The following is a 23,315-nucleotide window of genomic DNA, read 5'->3' as shown; positions in this document are numbered from 1 at the left end:
CTGTAGCCACTAAAGCACTCGGCATCAAATTAAATGTACTCATATCATTAAACATTACTGTATATGTACATAGAATCCAATTACCAATAAGGGCAATTCCAATTGAAATATGTATCATATAACATCCATAATACACTGTATTGCACTCACTTCAATGGCCTCACTATCACAGGCCTTGAACCCCAGTAGGAGATTGCCAAACACAAATATCCCATCACTTGCCGGCCTTACATGTCACAGACTTCATTCTTGTGTTTACATCCACAAGAATAACACCTGCCACCACCAGCCACCACCACTCAACACAATAGGCAGTACCAGAGTGGTTAGCAAATTTTACGGCAGTTTGCCTTCGCCCACTAACCGTGCAACACTGAGATATGGGTAAGACAAAAGATAATCCAGATGCGCAATAAGTTACAACTCGCTCCAACCCACATCAACATTTTTTAAACAAATATATCCTTATAGTATTATGAAGTTTATCATGTTAGTGACAATGTGCAATGCTCGTAAAAGCATAGAAGAAAAAATTGATATTTATATGTTAAGATGGTGGCCTGAATAGAAATGAACATAAGTTAAGTTGTTGGTCGGTTTCCTATAAATACTAAATTTACATTGAAATGGTTCTCTATGTATCAAAACATCTAAGAAAGGGAGGCAATTGTCTTTTTCTAATTCTAGAGTAAACTTAATCGATGGTACCTGGTTATTTAATTTAGAGAGTAAATCATTTACATAAATTCCGACAGGCAGAACAGCTAAAATATCATCAATATATCTATACCACTTTACAGGAATATAAATGATATTAGATAAGTAGCGTTTTTCAAAGAATTCCAAGTACAAGTTTGAGAGGAGAGGCGATAAAGGGTTGCCCATTGCAATGCCAAATATTTGTTGATAAAATTCACCCTTGAATATAAACTTACAATCACAAATGCACAACCTAGTGAGTGAAATAATGTGACTTATAGGTAGAGATAATTCGTGCTGAGTTATTTCATTACTAAGATATTATAAAATAGAGTCTATAGGGACTTTAGTAAAAAGAGAACATACATCAAATCTAACGAATCTATCAGTGGGGGCAGAGTAATTTTGTTTAATTTATCAACTAAATCTAGAGAATTATATATATGAGAATCGGAGATGGTTCCAAGTAACGAGGAAAAGATCTTTGTAATATATTTCGAAAGTTTATATGAAATTGAACCAACAGTACTGATAATAGGGTTATTTTCTTTGTGTGTTTTGACTAATCCGTAAAGGTAAGGTAGCGAAGGAGATTTGACTGACAATTTGCCTAGTAGTTCTGTTTTATCTTTAAGGATATTTTTCGCTGTGCTATTGAAGTTTTTTATGGCTTGATCAAGGGAATTTTTTGTTAGTTTTTTATTAGTCACATCATCATCCAGTAGGGCTTGCATATGTAGTCAGCTTTGTCTAAAATTACTATACTATTTGACTTATCAACTTTTGTAATGTGGATAGTATTGTCCTTTTTAAGATCATTCAAACTTTTCTTATAGCGAGCAAGGAAGTTACTTTCATGCTTAACGTTGGCAGCTCCATAAACAATACCTTTAATCATGTCAACATGATTTTGAGGAAGATCACAATATTTTTCAAATTTACTTAGGGATGATGCAATCATAGTATAGTAATTTTAGATAAAGCTGACTACATATCAAGTATGCAAGCCCTACTGGATGATGATATGACTTATAAAAAAACTAACAAAAAATTCCCTTGATCAAGTCATGAAAAACTTCAATAGCACAGTGAAAAATATCTTTAAAGGTAAAATAGAACTACTAAGTAAATTGTCAATCAAATCTCCTTCCCTACCTTATCTTTACGGATTAGTCAAAATGCACAAAGAAAATAACCCTATGCAGCCTATTATCCGTACTGTTGGTTCAATTTCATATAAACTTTCGAAATATATCACTAAGATCTTGTCCCCGTTACTTGGAACCATCTCCGATTCTCATATATATAATTCTCTAGATTTAGTTGATAAATTAAACAAAATTACTCTGCCCCCACTGATAGATTCGTTAGATTTGATGTATGTTCTCTTTTTACTAAAGTCCCTATAGACTCTATTTTATAATATCTTAGTAATGAAATAACTCAGCACGAATTATCTCTACCTATAAGTCACATTATTTCACTCACTAGGTTGTGCATTTGTGATTGTAAGTTTATATTCAAGGGTGAATTTTATCAACAAATATTTGGCATTGCAATGGGCAACCCTTTATCGCCTCTCCTCTCAAACTTGTACTTGGAATTCTTTGAAAAACGCTACTTATCTAATATCATTTATATTCCTGTAAAGTGGTATAGATATATTGATGATATTTTAGCTGTTCTGCCTGTCGGAATTTATGTAAATGATTTACTCTCTAAATTAAATAACCAGGTACCATCGATTAAGTTTACTCTAGAATTAGAAAAAGACAATTGCCTCCCTTTCTTAGATGTTTTGATACATAGAGAACCATTTCAATGTAAATTTAGTATTTATAGGAAACCGACCAACAACTTAACTTATGTTCATTTCTATTCAGGGCACCATCTTAACATAAAAATATCAATTTTTTCTTTTATGTTTTTACGAGCATTGTGCATTATCAGCCCCCAATATTTGGATCAAGAAATTCAATACATAAGAAAAATAGGGAAAGATTTATGTTATCCTTCACATATATTAGATATTTGTTATAATAAAGCCCACAAAAAGTTTTATAGTGTAACACACACAGAAAGAAAATTCTAAGAACATTCTCAGTTTGCCTTATTTTAACGGATTTTAAACCATTAAATCATTGCTAAAAGCTTTTAAGGTCAACCTTGTTTTTTCTTATAATAACACACTAAAAGGAATGTTGATAAAAAATGGCCCCAGAGAAAGCAACAACATAATATATAAAATTTCATGTATGGATTGTCCCTCATTTTATCTAGGACAGTCGAGCAAGGGCTTAGAAGTAAGGTTAAGCCAGCATAAATATTCTGTAAAAACTGGGCAAATATCTAATGCAATATTCATTCATTTAAGTGAAAACAACCACTGAAGAAATTGGATTGGTAGTTCAGTAATTGCAAGGTCAAAAGATGTCTTATCACGAAATCTTTTAGAATCTGCTTTAATACAACTTACTTCTCATTGTAATTTCAATGTTAGTTGTGGCCTGTTTCATTTAGACCCTTGTATTTGTAACATGTTTAAGAATGACCCCAAAGATATAATTACAGACTTCAATAAAAATTAGTTGCCTTAGAGATATCTTCGTTGTATATGTATGTTTAATATGTATTGTGAATATGTATTGTGAATATGTTTTTGTTTACCAAAGTTCTGAATAGCTGTCACCTATAATAATCCTTTAATTGTCTTGTCCTTGTGTCTGAGCAGATTGTCTTAAACTTTTAATTGTACCCATGTTTTTGCTTGTTTGGGAAGGTTACTCATCTTCCAGGTGTGTCGGATTCTAGGTACTAATCTCTTTATAATCCCTATCTGTCAGTTATACGACCTTTCGTGTATTGTCATTTCCTCATGTAAGTCAGTTCGTCTGCTAAGTAAAGGACGTTTGAACGTCGAAAGATCTCGTGGATACTCCGTTGTTTATTTTCCCTCGTGGCCTATACCTTTATTTATGGATTTATCACTTTCCTAACTTTTGTGATTCAGTTATACATACACACACACACACACACACACACACACACACACACACACACATATATATATATATATATATTATATAATCTATATAAATATGTAAATTAATGTAAATAAGAAATATATATATATTAATAATATATATATTATATACTATATAATATATATTATAAATAATTAGTATAATATATAAATATAATATAGATACCATTAGATATATATTAAATATATATATATATCTATATATCCAGATTAATATAGATATAATATAAATATTTAATATATATATATTATATATAATATACTATATTATAATATATTTGATATATAAATATTTATATATATTCAATAATATATATCATATATATATATATCCTTAGCTATATATATATTATCTATATATATATAACTATATATAGTATAATATAATATATATATATATATATATTACTATATATATATATCTGTATATATATCTATATCTCATATATATATATCTATATATATAATCTATATAGATATCTCATTAGATATATACATATATATAGCCATATATAATTTAATAATATATATATAATATATATAAAGATCGATATATAAATCTATATAGATATAATATATATAGATATATAATTTATATATATCATATATATACATATATCTATTATAATATATATATAATATATATATATAGATATATCTATATAGATATATATATATATATCATATATATATATATATAGATATATATTCTATCTATATATATTATATCTATATAGATATATATATATATATATAATATATATATATATATATATATAATATATATATATATATAGATAAGATAGATATATATATAGATATATATATATATTATATATATATATAGTATTATATATATATATATTATATTATATAATATTAATATATTATATAGATATATATCTATATATATATATCATCTATCGTATATATATTATATATATATATATATATATATAATATATATATATACTAATATAATATAGATAGAGATATAATATTATATATATATATAGATTATATATATATATATATCATATATATAGATATATATATATATTATATATATAAATATATAATGTACAATTGCATCGAATTCGCTTACGGCGCAGCATAATTCAAATAGTTGTTTAATTTAGGATATTCGTTCAATGCCTACCGTAACAGATGATCGTTAATCTCTCGAAATACTGTTTTCCGAGTAGTACCATTGAATCTCGAAGTAAAGTCGCGTCCAGTTTTTATAGGAAGTTTCCCTTTGATCTTAACACTTCAACAAACACGTATTTTTCGAAAATCATTTCTACACTTCTACGGTTGTATGTCAGACTGCTTATAAACGCAGTTTCAAGCTATGAAATTTATTTGATTTTCAATATCGAAATAGAGAAAAGGTAACCAATAAAATTGTCTCCTAAGTATGAAGTCATGATCTGAAAGCATACTGCTCTGGCAAATTATATATTTGCATAAAAAGGGGCGGGGGGGGGGGGGGGGTGGGGGGGGGGGGGGGATGGATGGATTATATGAAATTTAGGTACAAGTCCCAAGCACTGGGACCTATTTTGGTCATTCAGGTGGTGTTTCCATGCTTGCTAGTCCTTAAAATTTAGCATTTTCTTGCTGGTGAGTTATTTTCCATTTCTATATATTAACCTCTCACGGATTATTTTTATTTATTTATTTTTTTTTGCAGGATACTTTCTTTAAAGAATTTGCTCTATAGTTTTTTTCCGCCTCAAACCAGGTCTAAATAGGTCAGTTTGGTAATAAGAAACACTAAAATATTTCATTTGCCTTTAAAGTTTATATTAAAAGGAAACTTCGTTTAGAGGACAAGCTGAGTGACAATAACCGTAAAAGTGTTTTTGTTCGAATGTATTAAAAGGAGGTGTTATGGTGTTATATAGCCTATAATTATTTTTTAATGGAACTGCTGAATTAGCAGAGCTGAACAGCGCCTAGAAGAAAGGAAAATGAAAAATGTTTATTTAATAGATATTCCATACTATTTGTATATTAAAATGTGTTGATCTGGCTGATCCTCAGACATTTTTTCAGTAAAACAGAGTAAGCTGAAGAGGGCATCGAATTTGTGATCTCTCTGACTTGTGTTGTGTATTTCATTAAGATTTTTATAATAATTTTCATTTCTCAGTTTCAGATATGGGATGGTGTTTGGTGTTGACGTCAGCAGTTATGATTGTCTTGTTGGCCCATTATGCAACGTCAGTTCAAAGTGGTAAAGACTACTACTATTATAATAAAATCCAAGTGGATCTTTCTTGTTTGTCCGCCCCGGGTGGGGTTGGGTAAGTAGGGGATTGGGAGGGTAAGGGAGACATGACACACGACCCGCCTCCTGCAAGTTTGTTTGTCCGCCCTGGGTAGGGACGGGACCAGGGCAGGGTACGTAGGGGATTGGGAGGGTAGGGGAGACATGACGGGCAGCGTAGTGCGTGCCATCAAAATCGTAATTAGATAATCGGGATACTAATTTCATTGTTGAATGAATACAGCCTTTGTCTTTTTTATCAATGATCTATGCGTGTGGTATATCACTGTTTGCGAGCATGTTTAGGCTACGTTTGCCAATACCTTTATAAATATTAAAAGTGAATGAAAGAGTATGATAATGAGGTAGGCTAATATAATGTTGATGGTGATGATGATGATGTACTGGAGAACGTTTTTCAGTGGAAAACGAATAACAGCGAATTAGTTTTGTATGAGACTTGGGAACTCTGGTCCACGAATACCAGCCATCCCCTCGCTTGGCACTCCAGTAATGGAGATATTTATTTTAAACAGGGTTAATCCTTTCATTACACATTCTAAGATCGTTGCTGGATGTCTCTAACAAAGTTTTACTAAAATAAAATAGAAGTCTTCGATCAATGTTTATGGAAAATCTAACATTTACAAAGTAGACCATATAATTTTATTCATCTTATTTCAGTGCCTGCGAAGATGATTAGCTTTCAAGAATTTTTGTTTCTCAGATAAGAAAAAAAAATAGCAAAGACCGTAGTTTCTCGCTTTACCACATTTATCTCAATATGAAACGTATTTTCGTTCACCTTTTCTCTACACAAACACTAGCATTTCGAAGCTAAGTATGAATGTATAATGCAAACCGATTATATATATATATATATATATATATATATATATATTATATATATATATATATATATATATATATCAAACTGAGTTTGAATTATATTTTTGTGAATACTTTACGATTCTAAAAATGTGTTACGCATCTTATTACCAGCAACTGTAAGCTGATAAATAACCAAGCCTTGCGGCATGATGATTCCACTTTTTCACAGTTATATTTGATATATAAATATAATTTCATTATTCTTATTTATTCATTGCATAGTGACTCGAACAGGAACGAGGATACCAACAAGTCGCACTTCTGAAATGGACTCGTGGATTGAGGCAGCTACCCAGGGTTCCTTGCAGAGAAACCTCTTGAAATTCAAGTAAGATTTTCTGGTGCTACTCCGAGGTGCTATAGTAAATTCACATCGCCCGTGCATCTGATGTCTAGGTCAGTCCCTTACGACGCTCCTGATTGGCCGTTGATAAGTCAATCGCAGGGCTGGAAACTGCCAGTCTCTCGAGAGAGTTCACATAAGGCAGGATGTATGTTCCACCTCTCCTGAGGGATACATCTTTCAAATGTATCCCTCAGAAGTGGAAGACTGAGTTTCCAGCCCTGTGACTGGCTTATCAACAGCCATTAAGAGCGTCGTAAGAGGCGGGCCTAGACATCAAATGCATAGGTGGCCATTTCATTGAGGAGTGAGAGATGTGTTTTTCTGGTGATAGAAGTTCACTCTCGACGTGGTTCGGAAGTCACGTAAAGCCGTTGGTCTCGTTGCTGAATAACGACTGGTTCCATGCAACGTAAAAGCACCATACAAACAAAGCACAGGTGATGTGAATCTACTATAGTACTATACATGGTGGAAGCTCCTTGGGACGCCATGTTTAGTACTAGCCCCTCAGGGATCAAAGTATTATATATACCCATTGCTATATTGTGTGGTCGACAAATTATATTAATGAACAATATCTTCGTCCGGCCGTCTATTTTACATTTACCAGAAGGTGCTTAGTACTATACACCTCGGAGTAGGTGGCGCTTAGATCACTAGCCCAAGCAGCATCAAGTCTCTCTTCAACGAAGTCTTATTTAGTCTATAAAATGTCTTGAATTCCAGAATTCAAAAACTGGGTCTTCATTAACTTGGAAACTATTTTACTAAGTTTTGGCCAATTAGATAAGTTTGATCATTGTTTGTAGAGTTGTGACTTCTAAAATTCTGGGGATCTTGCTACTGAGAGGCAAATACTAACAGCAAGTTTTACAGTGTTTTCTCAGCTTACTTAAGCTAAACTAGGTTTCAATTTCTATATGTAAATAATGATTAGCGTTTTGTTTAGATAACAAATATCTTTTGTTTACTTCATTTTGTAAAAATTTTTGGGATCAAGGTGAGGAAAAACCAAATGGTTCTATTTTCTTCTAGAGTATATCAACAGTAAGAAAATTAGCCTAAAACCATTTCTTACATGCATAACTTTCACATTACACAATAAGGACTTTAAATTTTCTCTCATAATTTATCAGTAATCTACTAATTGTTTTATACTACCTTCACGTGAAGGTCGGTACACTCTCTACTGCAGGAACATTTACTCCTTTGCAACACATCTGGTGACATAAGAAATGATGGGAATGATCTGCATGAGCCTCAATATTTCACAAAATGAAGGCGACTCATTGTATCCATGATCAAATGGATTATTATTAGTGTTCTGAAGGGTTCACAATAATATAACTGTAAAACTTTATGCAAGCTTTCGAACCCTTATCTGGGTTGATCTTTAGACTGAAGACGAACCCAAAGAAGGCTTCGAAAGCTTTTATGAAGTTTTACATGAACTTTTAACAATTTTATATCATTGTGGATCCTTTAAAACATTTTATGAACTCTCGTGATAGAGAGTTTTTCCCAACTAAAATTATTATTATCATTATTATTAGAAAATACTCATAGTACTCCTCCCTCCCTCCTCTTATTCATATGTACATAATAGAGCGGACGCTATTACAACTTCCTGGCTGGACCACTGCATCACATCTCCACAACTTCATGATTCTATTATGACCTGCAATATTTGCTATGATCTTGCAACGGGCTACGATCACATCCCATTACAGGTGTCATTCAGTACCCCAGCCCTCCCTACCGTGAACCCCCTAACTGATCGCCCACCAGCGGTAAACTGGGATTTTAAAAACCAACAGAAAACCAGATACTTTAGGGCGACCACGGAAACCAGGCTGCGGTCAATAGTTCAACCGGCAGACGCCTTACTTTGTACTAACACAAATTGTAGAAATGACCACCACAAGAGGGATCTGAATGAATTCTATTCGAACATAATCTCCGCTATGCTTGCTTCGGGCAGGATTGCCTACAGATTTCGTCAAGGTAATTCTCGTAATATACCTGGATGGAATGACTTGGTTAAAGATCTGTATACATACTCACGAGAAATGTTTTTACTGTGGAGGCAAAATGGTAGCCCCAGGGAAGGGCACACTGCATTACTAATGAGACAGGCGAGAGCGCAGTTCAAACTTGCTCTTAAGCACTGCAGGTTAAATGAAAAACAACTAAGAGCCGATGCAATGTCTAAAAACTTAGAATCTGGTGATTATCCTCGTCTTTGGAAAGATATCCAGTCCTTAAATCCCAAAACTAAAAAGCTATCACAGAGAGTAGGGGAAGCAGTCGGAGACGAAGCTATTGCAAGAATGTGGGGCGATCACTTCAACAATATCCTGAATTGCATAAATGATCAAGATTCTCGAAGGGATGTAGATAACCTCCTTACTGACAACATTCAATTTCATTTTGCAGACCGTATTACGCCAGGTAACATCAGCGATGCCATATACAGCCTACCTAATAATAAATCGCCTGGCTGTAATTGTCTTCCTGCGTAGGCCTTCAAATTCTGCAATCCGATAATTTACATTTTGCTAGCTGCCCTATTCAATGCGTGCATAATTCACCGGTTTCTTCCAGACTCCCTACTCTTAGTTCACTTGATACCATTAATCAAAAACAAGCTAAAGGACGCAGCTGACCCTGGCAACTACCGGCCGATTGCAATCACAACGATTGCATCGAAGATACTTGAGTCTGTTCTTCTAGTGAGACTTCTCCCCTTTCTACACACCACTGACAACGAGTTCGGGTTTAAAGCAAACCACTCAACCGACACCTGCATCTACATACTGAAAGAATTGCTGAACTACTACCTATCATCAGCCTCTCCTGTTTTCCTTTGTTTTGTAGATTGATGAGAAAACATTTGACAGAGTAAAACTACTGAAGCTCTTCCTGAAGCTGCATAAAAGGGGCACACCCCTGTATCTAATTGGCATTTTACATTGCTGGTTTTCCACACAGCAATTTTGTGTCAAATGGGGTAACGTATTATCTTACACCTTCGGCTCCCTAAACGGGCTTCGGCAAGGGGGCATTCTCTCTCCATACCTGTTTAATACGTACACAGATGCCTTGAATGTCAAACTGAACTCGCTCCCAATCGGATGCACCATCAATGAAACAACTATAAACAACCTCTGTTACGCCGACGATATGGTTCTGATTTCCCCATCAGTGCAAGGTCTCCAACGACTCATCGACACTTGCCGCCAATATGCAGAGGAATTTGATATAATCTACAACGAAACCAAGACCCAGTGTGCATGTCGCTGCTCCCGAGATCGCTTAAGCATATTGCAGAACCTCAAATTTTCCTCGGAAACCATCGGCTGGAATTTGTCCACGAATTTCCGTATTTGGGTCACATTATCACCGACGACCTAAAAGATACGGCAGACATTGAACAGAGGCGTCGTAAACTATGTGCAGCTGGCAACATGATTGGAAGGAGGTTTGCCTTCTGTCACCGAGACGTGAAACTGCTGCTCTTCCGCTCGTACTGCTACAGTATCTATGGGTGTTCCCTCTGGACGAACTATACCCGAGAGACCATGAGACGCATCACTGTTGTGCACAATGACATTCTGAGACGCCTCACAAACACTCCCCGCTACCACTCCGCCACACAGATGTTCATAGAAAACCACCTGGACAATTTAAAAATCATTGTTTGGCGAACAATGTCCAGTCTGGTAACCCGAGTGAGAAACAGCAGCAACTCGCTCATACAAAGTATCCTAAGGAGTGAAGCAAGAAGAAAATCTAAATTGTGGGAAAGATGGGAAAATGAGGCCTTTGTCCCATAAAGAACTTAATCTCTGTATTGGCAAGATGTCATCTGCAGTTTTTGTCATTATTACATTTACTGCTGATATTCTAATTTTTTATTATTACTGTGATTACTATCAAGTTAAAATTTTATTTACATTTAATTTATGTATTTAGCCCTCTGAACCTGACTACTGTAACCACCTAAGGTCTCTAGTTGAAATTTAAGTTATATAATATGTGCACTAACTGTTATTACTCTCAATGCATTTTTTTTCTCACCAATATTATTACTGTTATTACCAGTATGATGGATTGCTGGCTTTTGTGCTACCTCAGCTATTTTGTGGATAAGTGCCGGTTATTCATTTTCTTTTTCTATTTTATCATGTCTCATGTATCTAGATTGTGTATGTTACTGTGTGTATTTTGTATATTCAACGTATATGGCCCTGAGCTGAAATAAAGCATATTATTATTATTATTATTATTATTATTATTATTATTATTATTATTATTATTATTATTATTATTATTATTATTATTATAGTACCACGAGTCTCAAAATGAAACAAATCTGTCTGTCTGTTGTCTGTAAGCACTTTTAACCGGTGCGGAATCCCACAAGTGCTTAACAGCTGACGTACCAATTTAGCATTAGGGGTTAAAGAGGGGTGAAGGAGAGAGGGCCTTTCTCTACTCAGTGACTACCTAACTAACAAGACAAGCCATTTTCAAATCGTAGCTGATTATGGTAAGATACGGGTGAAAATTCCGGGAAAACTACCGCTCGGTTGGTATTAGTTTACGGTAAACATTGAATTGTGAATTCTTACGTTCTGACAAGTGGGGCAGGTACAACAATTAACATAGGAAATAACAAGAAAAGGAAATAAACAGTTCGAGTGCTAACTCGGCAAAAAAAGAAAAAAAAATGTTAGATAACTGTTACTTTAAAGTACAGTCACATCATCTAGGGCCGTGGCACCCGGCCTCACCGCCTGGGTACCGGGCCCCACTAACTAGTCTTTACAAATGTACACAACTGTATATTTGTACAGATACAGCAGATCTATACAGATTCTCTGAAAAAAAATCTTTGTTTAGCTTCACTTTTAAATGTATTTGTACAATCTGATTGTGGATTTGCCTCACTATTATTATTATTTTATAGGATATTTCCCTCTTCCTTCCCATCATAATAATATCAGCCTATAAAATACGAAACTTAACATATACCTATATTTCCCCGTGGTGCACTGTGAGCATTACTGAACGGTGCTGGCAGGTTCCCTTCGACTAAGTGCACTTAACTTTTAGCCTATTACTTTACTTCCATTCCTGCTTCTTTTCTTTTATCTTGTTGTCCAACCTTTCTCACTTTTACTTTGTCCAACTGTGTGATCTTTCTAGTTCTACCTAAGATTGTTCTATACTATTATAACTCCTTTATTTTCTTGATCTCTTTATTTTGGTGGCCAAACACTTAGATCTAAACTCCTTTTCACTGCCTTCCACGCTGAACGACCGAGAGTGGCCCAGAGCCAGGCTGGACAGCCAAAGAAGCCACTAATTCCATTCTTTCAATCCCCTTTTCAGAAGGACTAAGTAACGATGGCAAATTTCAGTGAAACTGTGATTTTCTTTGTGCGCGGTATATCTCCGTTTGGGAGCATGTTCAGGCTACGTCTCCAAGATTCTTTACAAGCGTTAAAAGTGAAATGAAGGGTTATGATAATGAGGTTGGCTATTATAATGTTAATGATGAACTGAGGAACGTTTTGCAGTCAAAACCGAGCATCAACTGTTTAATGTTTAACATTCCGTGGAATAATTTTTTATATCTGCAGGTTCCCGAGGGCGCCTCATCTTCGTGTAGCTGCAGAGTCATGGCCACCGCACGTGGAAGTCTTCTCGGAAGGAGGTCATTCCACCGCCAGAGGACCAATGAGCAACTTACTCATCGCTCTGTCGAAGTCGCTGAATTTTACGTGAGTTTATGCTGTGGTCTTCGTAAAATGACAAATGTTCGCGTTTGAACAACATTGTAGTTATGTTTGCAGATGATTTAAGACTCATTTTCTTAGGAGATAGTATGTAACAATGAGTTGGTTTCATGGCCTCCTTAGGAATCTTCAAAAGTTTGCTATTCCGATTAACTGATTTTTGACATTTCGTTATACGAGATGGAGATATTTGTAGTGGTTTTCTTTTGTTATTCTGACTTTCAAAACGAATTCGGAAAGCGTTTGGACTTTTTGACAGAGGAGATCGACAATGTCTTTAATGTGGACTTGCCTCATGAAGTGATAGCCGACATGATGAGTTTAGGATTCCACGAAGAATAGAAATATTTCTCCATTCTATTTTATGGTCAAGTAAACGAGTAAAGCATCGATTCGATGTACTTTTGACCCTTTAAAAAAAATTGGAAAAAACTACAATTCTCAAAGCCACGGCCAAATCCATAAGGCTTTCGCCAGTGTGAGCCAAGTTTCAAAAAGACATGAAGGGAAGGAAATCATAACACGATGACCTGGGCATTCATGGTCATGGGTCAAAAACAATACGAAAATGATGACCCTGATTTATTTAGCATTACTCTTAAGGTGCGTCCACACGGTCGAACAATGTTCGACGGAAAAAAATTGTTACCAATTAACAATTGTCTGCAAGTCTTTGCCTTGTGAGCAGAGTAAAAACACTGGTATTCAACCTCATCTGGTATCACTGTTTGTTGCCAGATCTACTTCCATCGTTTCAACGCTTATGACGTCATCCTCCTTTGCCTATGATATGGTAACAATGTTTGCCTGTCGGACATTGCCCGACTGTGTGGAAGCACCATTACGTAAGGTAATGGTGCATTACCCAACAAAGCTATATTTTACCAAAAATCATCCACTCAGTGGCAGAGCTTATGAACGAAATATGGTCACGAGGAGGCCCTGAAATACCAATGCCATCAGCCTCTGTGGGCACAATGAACGCTTTCATTCAACTGACCCCTCGAAGGCAGACTCTTATACATCTCCCTCTGCCTCAGGTACAGCATCGTGCAAGGTGACGGCTACTGGGGCGCACTGCAAGCAAATGGGTCATGGAATGGAATGATAGGTTTGCTGCTTACAAAGGTCAGTTGCATCTATGTAATGAAAAGAAATAAGTCTTCATAGAAATGGAAATGAATAATAAAGTTTGTGAAGAAGGATATACTGGATATCTTTCTGAATGGTTAAAGTGAATAGATTTTTTGGAAGACGCCTTTTTAGTTACAAACGGTAATTTTCTGAAAGGTAAAAACTAACAACTGAAATATCAAATTACCTCTTTCAGGTGAGCTTTTGAGCACAAAAATTGGATAGAATACAATTGGAGAATTTATATCGGAAATGCCACTTTCTTCGAATCGTGTTTTCAGGAATGTAAAAAGTTATTGCTAAAGATGGTAAATAAAATCGTCTTCATAAATGTTAAAATGTTCGATAAATTTGGTAAGTAACATACTAACATCCTCAAGATGAAGACAAAATGTTTAGAAAGATGAAAAAAAAAGAATTGCCTGGTAGGTAAGTTGTTTTTCCCTATGTACGTAAATAAGTCTTCACGAAGGGTAAAGATGATTTGTAAGAAGGTAAATGACAATTGTAGCTGTATAGTGATAACTGTTTTGAGAGGTAAAGTGAATATTTAAAATCCATGGAACTAAAAGTAAAAGATGAAGATTAAGTAAAGAAATCAAGTTTAATTAAGCTAACTGTAAACCTAAAAAGGCAAAATCAAAATCTTTAGGGAGGAAAAAAAAAGTATTAACTGTTAACAGTATGAAGAAGTATTTGAATTTTAAATCGTGGTTTCAAAACACGGTAGTTAATGCAATAATGAATGCGTTATTTTATATTGCTGTTGTTGGATATTTGCTATTGAATATGAAAAGTTAGATTTTTATGATAAATATGTCTATTTACTGATCAAGCTAAGAGGTTTTACTAATAGCATCCAATAACACTGTGTGTACGATTTAAAAGAGATATAATATGACGAAAGTAATATATAGCTGTTAATGTGCAACTGATAAACACAAGATTTCTCTCCAAAATTTCATGATCTTACTTTATGTTGCCTTAACCACAAGAATATTGCTTAGGATTAGATGGAGACTTTGAATGAATTAATTCCCTTGACTTTTTCAGAAAGCAGACATTGGCCTGGGCCCTTTTGGTATCTCCCCCGTCAGGTTTGAGGTCGTGGACTTCACCGTGCCTGTCTTCAGCCAAAATCTTTACGCTTTGGTCAGTCGGCCCAAGCCAGAGCCAGAGGTCTGGGGATTTCTCTCTCCTTTTACGTAGGTTGAAATCAACTGCTTTTGGAGTTAGGCAAAGCCGGTGTGCACTACACATGAATGGATGAGGGCTTTAGCATAAAGTATGTTGCAAGAACTTGAATTATTAGACCATGAAATATGAAAGTGGTAAAGAATTGAGTTACTAAGCTCTAGACATGGTATATTTAAGTACTAAAACTTCACTGTTTGCCAGTGCTCTCTGCTTAGTCTTGGAAGGCAAAGCTATTGTTTTTTCTTCTTATTTGAACTTTTTTGAATATAAATATACTGAACTTCTTAGTATGTTTGTTACACACTAAAAAAATAGAATAGGAATGATTATTTTTTGAGATAAATATCTGACGGTTGTTAACAAAAAATTAGCCTCAATGAATTTGAAAACAAATATCACCTGTAATCAAAAAGGGTACCTGCATATGAAATGGGCTGTGTTCAAATTTTGGTCTGCAAGTTGGGCATGTTATCTCGAGTGAAGAAATACCTACCTATAGTAGATTCACATCAACCGTGCATCTGATGTCTAGGCCTGTCCCTTACGACGCTCCTGATTGGCTGTTGATAAGCCAATCACAGGGCTGGAAACTATCAGTCTCTAGAGAGAGTTCCACTTCTCCTGTTGGATACTTTTGAAAGACGTATCCCTCAGGATAGATGGAACATAGATCCTATCCATGTGAACTCTCTCGAGAGACTGAGAGTTTCCAGCCCTGTGATTGGCTTATCAACAGCCAATCAGAAGCGTCGTAAGGGACTGGCCTAGGCGTCAAATGCACGGTTGGAGTGAATCTACTATAGCAAGCAATTGAGTACTCACGTGGCCATTCATGTTTAACAACAGGTGGTACGTGTGGTTCAGTCTGCTGATCTCCAGCGTTCTGACATCGGCTGTGTCTACGGCTTCGGCAAGAGCGTTGGAGGCTGAAGAAATGCCTACTGCTTTTTTGAACCATCTCTTGATCTCCTACCAAATCTTCATTGGACAAGGTAATTGACAACAAACTATTCGAAACGAGCTCGTAAATAAAACTGATTTAGTCCCCTTTTTTAGTTTCCTGTCAAGAAAACGATTGTGCCAGCTGCATCTCTCCGTCCGTCTGCCCTCAGGTCTAAAGAACTACTGAGACTAGAGGGCTGCCAACTCTTATATAAATAATCCCCCCTCTAATCATCGAAAGTACCAAATTGCAACCCTGTGACCCCAGTAGTTTTTAATTTATTTAAGGTTAAATTTAGCCATGGATCGCGCATCTGGCAGAACTTTCTGGGGGCATGGGACGCACCATCACTCTACCGCATCTGCTGACCAACTGAAATGCTACCGTGATTTTATACCGCATTATACGTTGTACAGAAAACTCAATTGCTCCGAAGATACTTAGGCGCCTTTTTTTACTTGTTTATTGAAGTAACCGACTCTTCACTTTCCTTTAAGAGAAAAATACATTTCTATGAGTTTCTAGTAAAGAGAAACTAACAAATATTTGATCTATAATGATACATGATAACTCTTTAGAATAAAATGCAACGATGGAAGATTGTTAGTTCAAAATACAAACACGCATTTTAACATAAATTGTATTATATTCTTGAACAAACGAGGTGGTGGGCTATTCTGGGTAATTACAGATTATATATATATATATATATATATATATATATATATATATATATATATATATATATATATAATGACCGAGCTTGAAACCAGAAAGACTTACATAAACCTATATAATAATCTCAGCCAAGACAGGTAAATTTAATGCAATAACAAATTATCACCAGTTCCACCAAATTTCCAAAATTCTTCATTTCTAATAGATTGAATACCAGGAACTACAAATCATTTATATATGTTCTCTCTTTCTAGGCGTGAGTATCATGCCTAAGAGTTCGTCCCTTCGTCTGACGATGTTGTTGTGGCTCGTCTTCGTTTTCGTCGTCACCAGAAGTTACAGGTGGGTTTATTATGCAACTTTTACCGTCAATTTCCATTTCAGCGCTGAATGACCTCATAGGCCCCAGTCCTTGTCCTTTGCCGAAAATTCTGTATTCAATTCACTCCGATTCACAACTTGGGACACACCGCAGCATAACGCGTCATCAACACATGTCGGCAACTAATCACTCACATTATTCGCATTAATTATGATAATGATGATGATGATAATGATTATTATTATTATTATTGAAGACAAATCCAGTCTATGATGGGTACTAAGCATATTTAAAAATAAATCTCTACAGAGAACTTTGGCAATTGGCTGGATTCACATTGCCAAAAGCTCTCTGAAGAGATTTATTTATAAATATGTTTAGCACCCATACCTAACTGTGGATTAGTTTCTCCATATCAAAACTCGTGCTATTGAGAGTAATGTTTAATTGTTATTATTGCTTGCGAATATATTCCTGCAGAACTTTATCGTATTACATCGCTAGCTTCTAGGATTATGCAGTCGATATTACCTAAAGTAATTGTCCTCTCTGAAATGTGGAATGTTGTATCAATGCTCTCGTTTTCTTAGCAAGATTTCAGATTCTTGATAACTCTTATATAATATATATATATATATATATATATATATATATATATATATATATATATATACATATACAATTAAATGAGTATGTGTATACATACATACACACACACACACACACACACACACACACACACATATATATATATATATATATATATATATATATATATATATATATATGTATATATATATTAAATGAGTATGTGTATACATACATACATCACACACACACACACACACACACACACATATATCATATACTATAATATATATATATATATATATATATATATATATATATATATATATATATATATACATAAATATATATATATATTATAATATATATATATATATATATATATACATAAATATATATATATATATATATATAATATATATATATTATTAATTATTATTATTATATATAATATATTATACATACGTATTAATATAATATATATATTTATAATTATATATATTATATTATATATATATTATATTATATATATATTTATATTACGTATTATATAATATAATACTATATATATATATATATAGTATTATATTTATGTATATATATATATAATATATATATTATATATATATATATTATATAATTAATTTTATGTATATATAATATATAATATATATATATATAATATATATTACTCATATTACATATATATGTAAATATATCTATTATACTATATATAATATTATATATATATATTATAATATATATATATAGGTAGAGGATTTTTCAACAGGGATTTTTAATTATATTGGTGTTGTGTGTGTGGTGTGTACTGTATTAATTAGGTATGTATACACATACTCATTTAATTATATATATATACCATATATATGGTATATATATATATTATATATATATATAATTTATAATAATATATATACTTATAATATTTATATTATATATATATCTATTAATATGTGTGTGTGTGTGTGTGCTGTGTCGTGTGTTGTGTGTGTGTATTGTATTGTATATCACCATACTCATTTAATTGTATATGTATATATATATATATATATATATATATATATATATATATATATATATATATCATATATAAGAGTTATCAAGAATCTGAAATCTTGCTAAGAAAACGAGAGCATTGATACAACATTCCACATTTCAGAGAGGACAATTACTTTAGGTAATATCGACTGCATAATCCTAGAAGCTAGCGATGTAATACGATAAAGTTCTGCAGGAATATATTCGCAAGCAATAATAACAATTAAACATTACTCTCAATAGCACGAGTTTTGATATGGAGAAACTAATCCACAGTTAGGTATGGGTGCTAAACATATTTATAAATAAATCTCTTCAGAGAGCTTTTGGCAATGTGAATCCAGCCAATTGCCAAAGTTCTCTGTATATATATATATATATATATATATATATATATATATATATATATATATATATATATAATGTTATTGTAATAGCCACAATGCCCTCTTCTCGAATTCATCTCCCTTTTATATGGATACGCTTGTCAGTACAATGCCTTGAGATCCAAGAGCAAGAAATATGAAGAAATTACCTTGTCCAGTAGCGGGAAACGAACCCGCGATACCATAATCACGACGAGATCACGTTGCCGACCTTCTAGTGGTCAGGTCGGTAATGTGACCTCGTCGTGATTATGGTAACCCAGGTTCGTTTCCCGCTACTGGGCATCATAATTTCTTCATATTTCTTTCAGGAACGAAACAGTTACAGCTAGGGGCCGAAGTGACGCTGCAAAGAACCTTAAGAATACCCACATTGTACCACACGAGGTACACTGATGGCATTGACCCCCTATAGGGTCCTGAACTTGGATCTTAAGGCTTTGTAGCGACAAGCGTATCCAAAAAAGCGCGAAGAATTCGAGAAGTTGGGCATTGTGGCTATTACAATTACATTATGCATCTTGTAGAAATGATTTCATCTTCGTTCACTTTTTACTGCATTTCATCAAACAGTGGCTCCATGACTTCGCTTCTAGCTGCAAAAACGATTACAATCAAGTACAATTCCATCAGAGACATTCTGGATGATCCCAGTATGCAAATTATGATGGAAAGCGCCACGGTGCTCTCTGATCACGTTCAGGTAATCAATGCCTCTCTTTCAAGTTTTGATTTTTTATCATCATTTTCTTTCAGGATTATTTATCGAAATAAAAAGAAACATGTCAGGCTGTGTGCCTATCGAACTGGGAATTGTATTATTATTGTAGCAAGGTTGATGGCGTGTGATACGCTGCAATGGAACCTGGCGCTGCCTGTCATGTCTACCCTACATTCCAATCCCCTACCTACCCTGCCCAACCATATTATTATTATCATTATTATCATTATTATTCTGATGGTACACATTACTAGTATGGAACAAGTCCACAGAGGCCACTGACTTGAAATGCAAGCTTCCAACAACTATGGTGTTCATCTGAAAAAAGTAACCGAAGGTAACAGGAAATACAGTAAGAAGAGATTAGTTATTAAGAAAGAAAAAACAAATTAACAGATTAACAAAAACAGATATGTAAGTATAAACTATTAAACAGTAAGGAGATTGTTTTAGGTTAGTTATGCGTTGCATCTTCGCTTGAACTTTCGAAGTTCCAGTTGCACGACTTCCTCTGGGAGACTGTTCCACGGTCCAACGGTGCAAGGAATAATGATCCTCTGGAACTGAGGAGTTCGACAGTGAGGCACAATTACTGCTCACTGGTGCTGCTGTTCAATGAATCTGGTTGTTCTCGGCTGGAAGAGAGTTTGTTTGTCTGTCTGTTTGTATGGTGCTTTTACGTTGCATGGAACCAGTGGTTATTCAGCAACGGGACCAACGGCTTGACGTGACTTCCGAACCATGTAGAGAGTGAACTTTAAGCACTAGAAATACACTTCCCTCACTCCTCAATGGAATGCTCGAGAATCAAACTCGCGGCCACCGAGGTGCACGCCAACACCATACCAACAACGCCACTGAGGTGCTTAGCCACTTGCAGGCTGCAAGTTGGATGAAACAGGATATCCAAAAAGAATCCATAGTTACAGAGTAAAAGGCTTCTGGTCTCTTAAAACCAGAATACTACAAGGATCTGTTTTCAGTAAGATGTTAGTGCTTTCAGAACACCTCACGTGGTACACTGTAGACATTACTAAAGGGCATTTGCAGCGCCCCCTTGGCCCCTGGCTGCATCCAGTTTTTAGCCTTTTACTTTACTTCCATTCCCACTTCCTTCCTTCCATCTTGCTGTTCAGCTCCTCTAAAAAGTACTTCATAGTGCAAGTGTGGAGGTTTCTCCAAATTTCAACTTTAGATCTCACACCTTATCTCCATCTAGACCTCTTTATCTCGCTGTCCAACCCCTCCAACTCCCTATTTAGTCATAGTTTTCATTACTTCCCCATTTTCTTTGCACGGTCATCACTTTGGTCCAACCACTGGAAATCATTTCTTATTTGATCTTTCATTTTTTCGTCTTAATTCTTCTTTCGATCATGAATTTTACTTTCCTATTTCCTGGAAATAGAAGAGAACCGCAGGAACAGCATTTCATTAAATCCTGAAACCTCTGGCTTTACAGTTACTCTAGGAAAGCTTTAATTAAGAAATTTTAGCAGTTATAAGATTCCCAAATTAACAATATTCATTACACTATTTGTGACGCCAGTTTTTCTATAGTAGATTCACATCGACCGTGCATTTGATGTCTAGGCCAGTCCCTTATGACGGTCCTGATTGGCTATTGATAAGCCAATCACAGGGTTGGAAACTCTGTCTCTCGAGAGAGTTCACATAGACAGGTTGTATGTTCCAACTCTCCTGAGGGATACTTTTGAAAGACGTATCTCTCAGGAGAGGTGGAACATACATCAAACCCATATGAACTCTCTCGAGAGACTGAGAGTTTCCAGCCCCTGTGATTGGCTTATCAACAACCAATCAGGAGCGTCGTAAGGGGCTGGTCTAGACATCAAATGCACGGTTGATGTGAATCTACTATAACACAAACCAATCAATCATTACAATATAGAGTTTTCAATCCAATTAGACTTCAAGATAAACTTTAGCATTTGCTCCAGATGTTCATGTAATACTGAAATCGTGGTAATGCTTCTCCTATTCAATGTAATTTTAAGCGTTTCCTCTCCGGGACATAAACATAGCAAGTGAATGACTAATGAACCTGACTATCTATCTACGTCTAAAGAGAGCCAAGACTGGGGTCTTCAAGGATCTCTCCGATGGCATGAAAACGAGGGGAACTTTCGTGAAGGCCGAGGACATGCAGAACTTGGCCTACAAATATATTCCCGGTGGGCGCCATGCTATTATTCTGGAGAGTGGCGGTTGCGATCAAATATATTCGGACAGCTTTCGGAGGACAGGTGAGGATTTCACGAGAAAATGAGTACTACCTTGCTCCTTTGTTCGTGTAAAAAATTCCGGGAAATTGTCGTATGATTTCCGGTGATTAATTTGTGTTTTCGGTTATTTCTTGAGTAAACGTGAACATTTTGAGACGGAAGATGTTTGTACATTTTTTTAAAGCCGTGGAAGCATATTGGAACAAAGCTATGTCAAACTAATTCAATTCTTCACGAAATATTCCACTTTGTTTGCTTAACGCTTCCCACTCTTCTCCTTTTCTTTCAATTCCCTTTTCGTACAACTATGGGATGAACATCAGAAGTATAATTAGAGTATTTTCGACTTTTCAGGGCAATGCGACTTCTACAAAGCGAAGGAACCTCTCTTGGCCTTGTACTTCAGCTTGGTTGTGCCTAAAGGAAGTCCCCTCCTTCAGCTCCTAAGTACAAGGTGCGTTACAGGTTTGCCGAGTTGCTTTTGTATCAAGTGGTTGATTCAACAGATACGAAAATAACGACCAATATTTTCTCCAATACCTATATATATGTAAAAGTATATACATATATAGGTATGTATGTGTGTTTGATTTTAAATCACAAAAAAGGTAAAAACTTGATGATTATACGAACAAAGCTACAGCCACGACGGAAAAACGGAACAGTTGAGATGTTGTGACCAATGTCTTGGTAATAAGACGAAACGACTTCGCATCTCAATCGTTTTACACTTCCTCTGTGACTGTAATTTTTTTTCTTACACACACACACACCATATATATACATGTATATATATATATATATATATATATATATATATATATATATATATATTTATTTATTTATTTATTTATTTCCCCTTCGGTCAGTGTTTTTTGAAGTAGAGCAAATCGGATATTAAAGGATATATGTAGCTCAATGTTTGTAAATATAAAGATATTACTCTGAAGTAGTAAAATTTCATATATTTGTGAATGAATTGC

At 34.7% G+C, this 23,315-nt stretch overlaps 1 protein-coding gene across 1 annotated transcript; it reads left to right on the top strand.

Moving 5' to 3' along the window:
- The first annotated feature begins 154 nt into the window (after positions 1-154).
- On the top strand, positions 155-21,557 carry LOC135210427 (probable glutamate receptor). Its single transcript, XM_064243326.1, has 8 exons — positions 155-384; positions 12,903-13,043; positions 14,099-14,186; positions 15,246-15,397; positions 16,236-16,381; positions 17,265-17,352; positions 19,939-20,068; positions 21,549-21,557. Exons 1-8 carry the CDS (start codon positions 155-157, stop codon positions 21,555-21,557), a joined length of 984 nt encoding a protein of 327 aa, XP_064099396.1.
- Positions 21,558-23,315: the final 1,758 nt, after the last annotated feature.

This window comes from Macrobrachium nipponense, chromosome 39, assembly GCF_015104395.2.
Source record: "Macrobrachium nipponense isolate FS-2020 chromosome 39, ASM1510439v2, whole genome shotgun sequence".
NCBI classification, from domain to species: Eukaryota; Metazoa; Arthropoda; class Malacostraca; order Decapoda; family Palaemonidae; genus Macrobrachium; species Macrobrachium nipponense.
Note: the sequence above shows the minus strand (reverse complement) of the source record. Positions and strands in the feature narration are given on the sequence as shown.

What these genes read in the sequence shown, in the direction of transcription:
- LOC135210427 (XM_064243326.1), top strand. Translation starts at nt 155, where the DNA reads ATGGCCTCACTATCACAGGCCTTGAACCCCAGTAGGAGATTGCCAAAC. An exon ending in GGATTTCTCTCTCCTTTTAC is followed by an intron (nt 15,398 to 16,235) that starts GTAGGTTGAAAT and finishes GTTTAACAACAG; the next exon opens with GTGGTACGTGTGGTTCAGTC. An exon ending in CCAAATCTTCATTGGACAAG is followed by an intron (nt 16,382 to 17,264) that starts GTAATTGACAAC and finishes CTCTCTTTCTAG; the next exon opens with GCGTGAGTATCATGCCTAAG.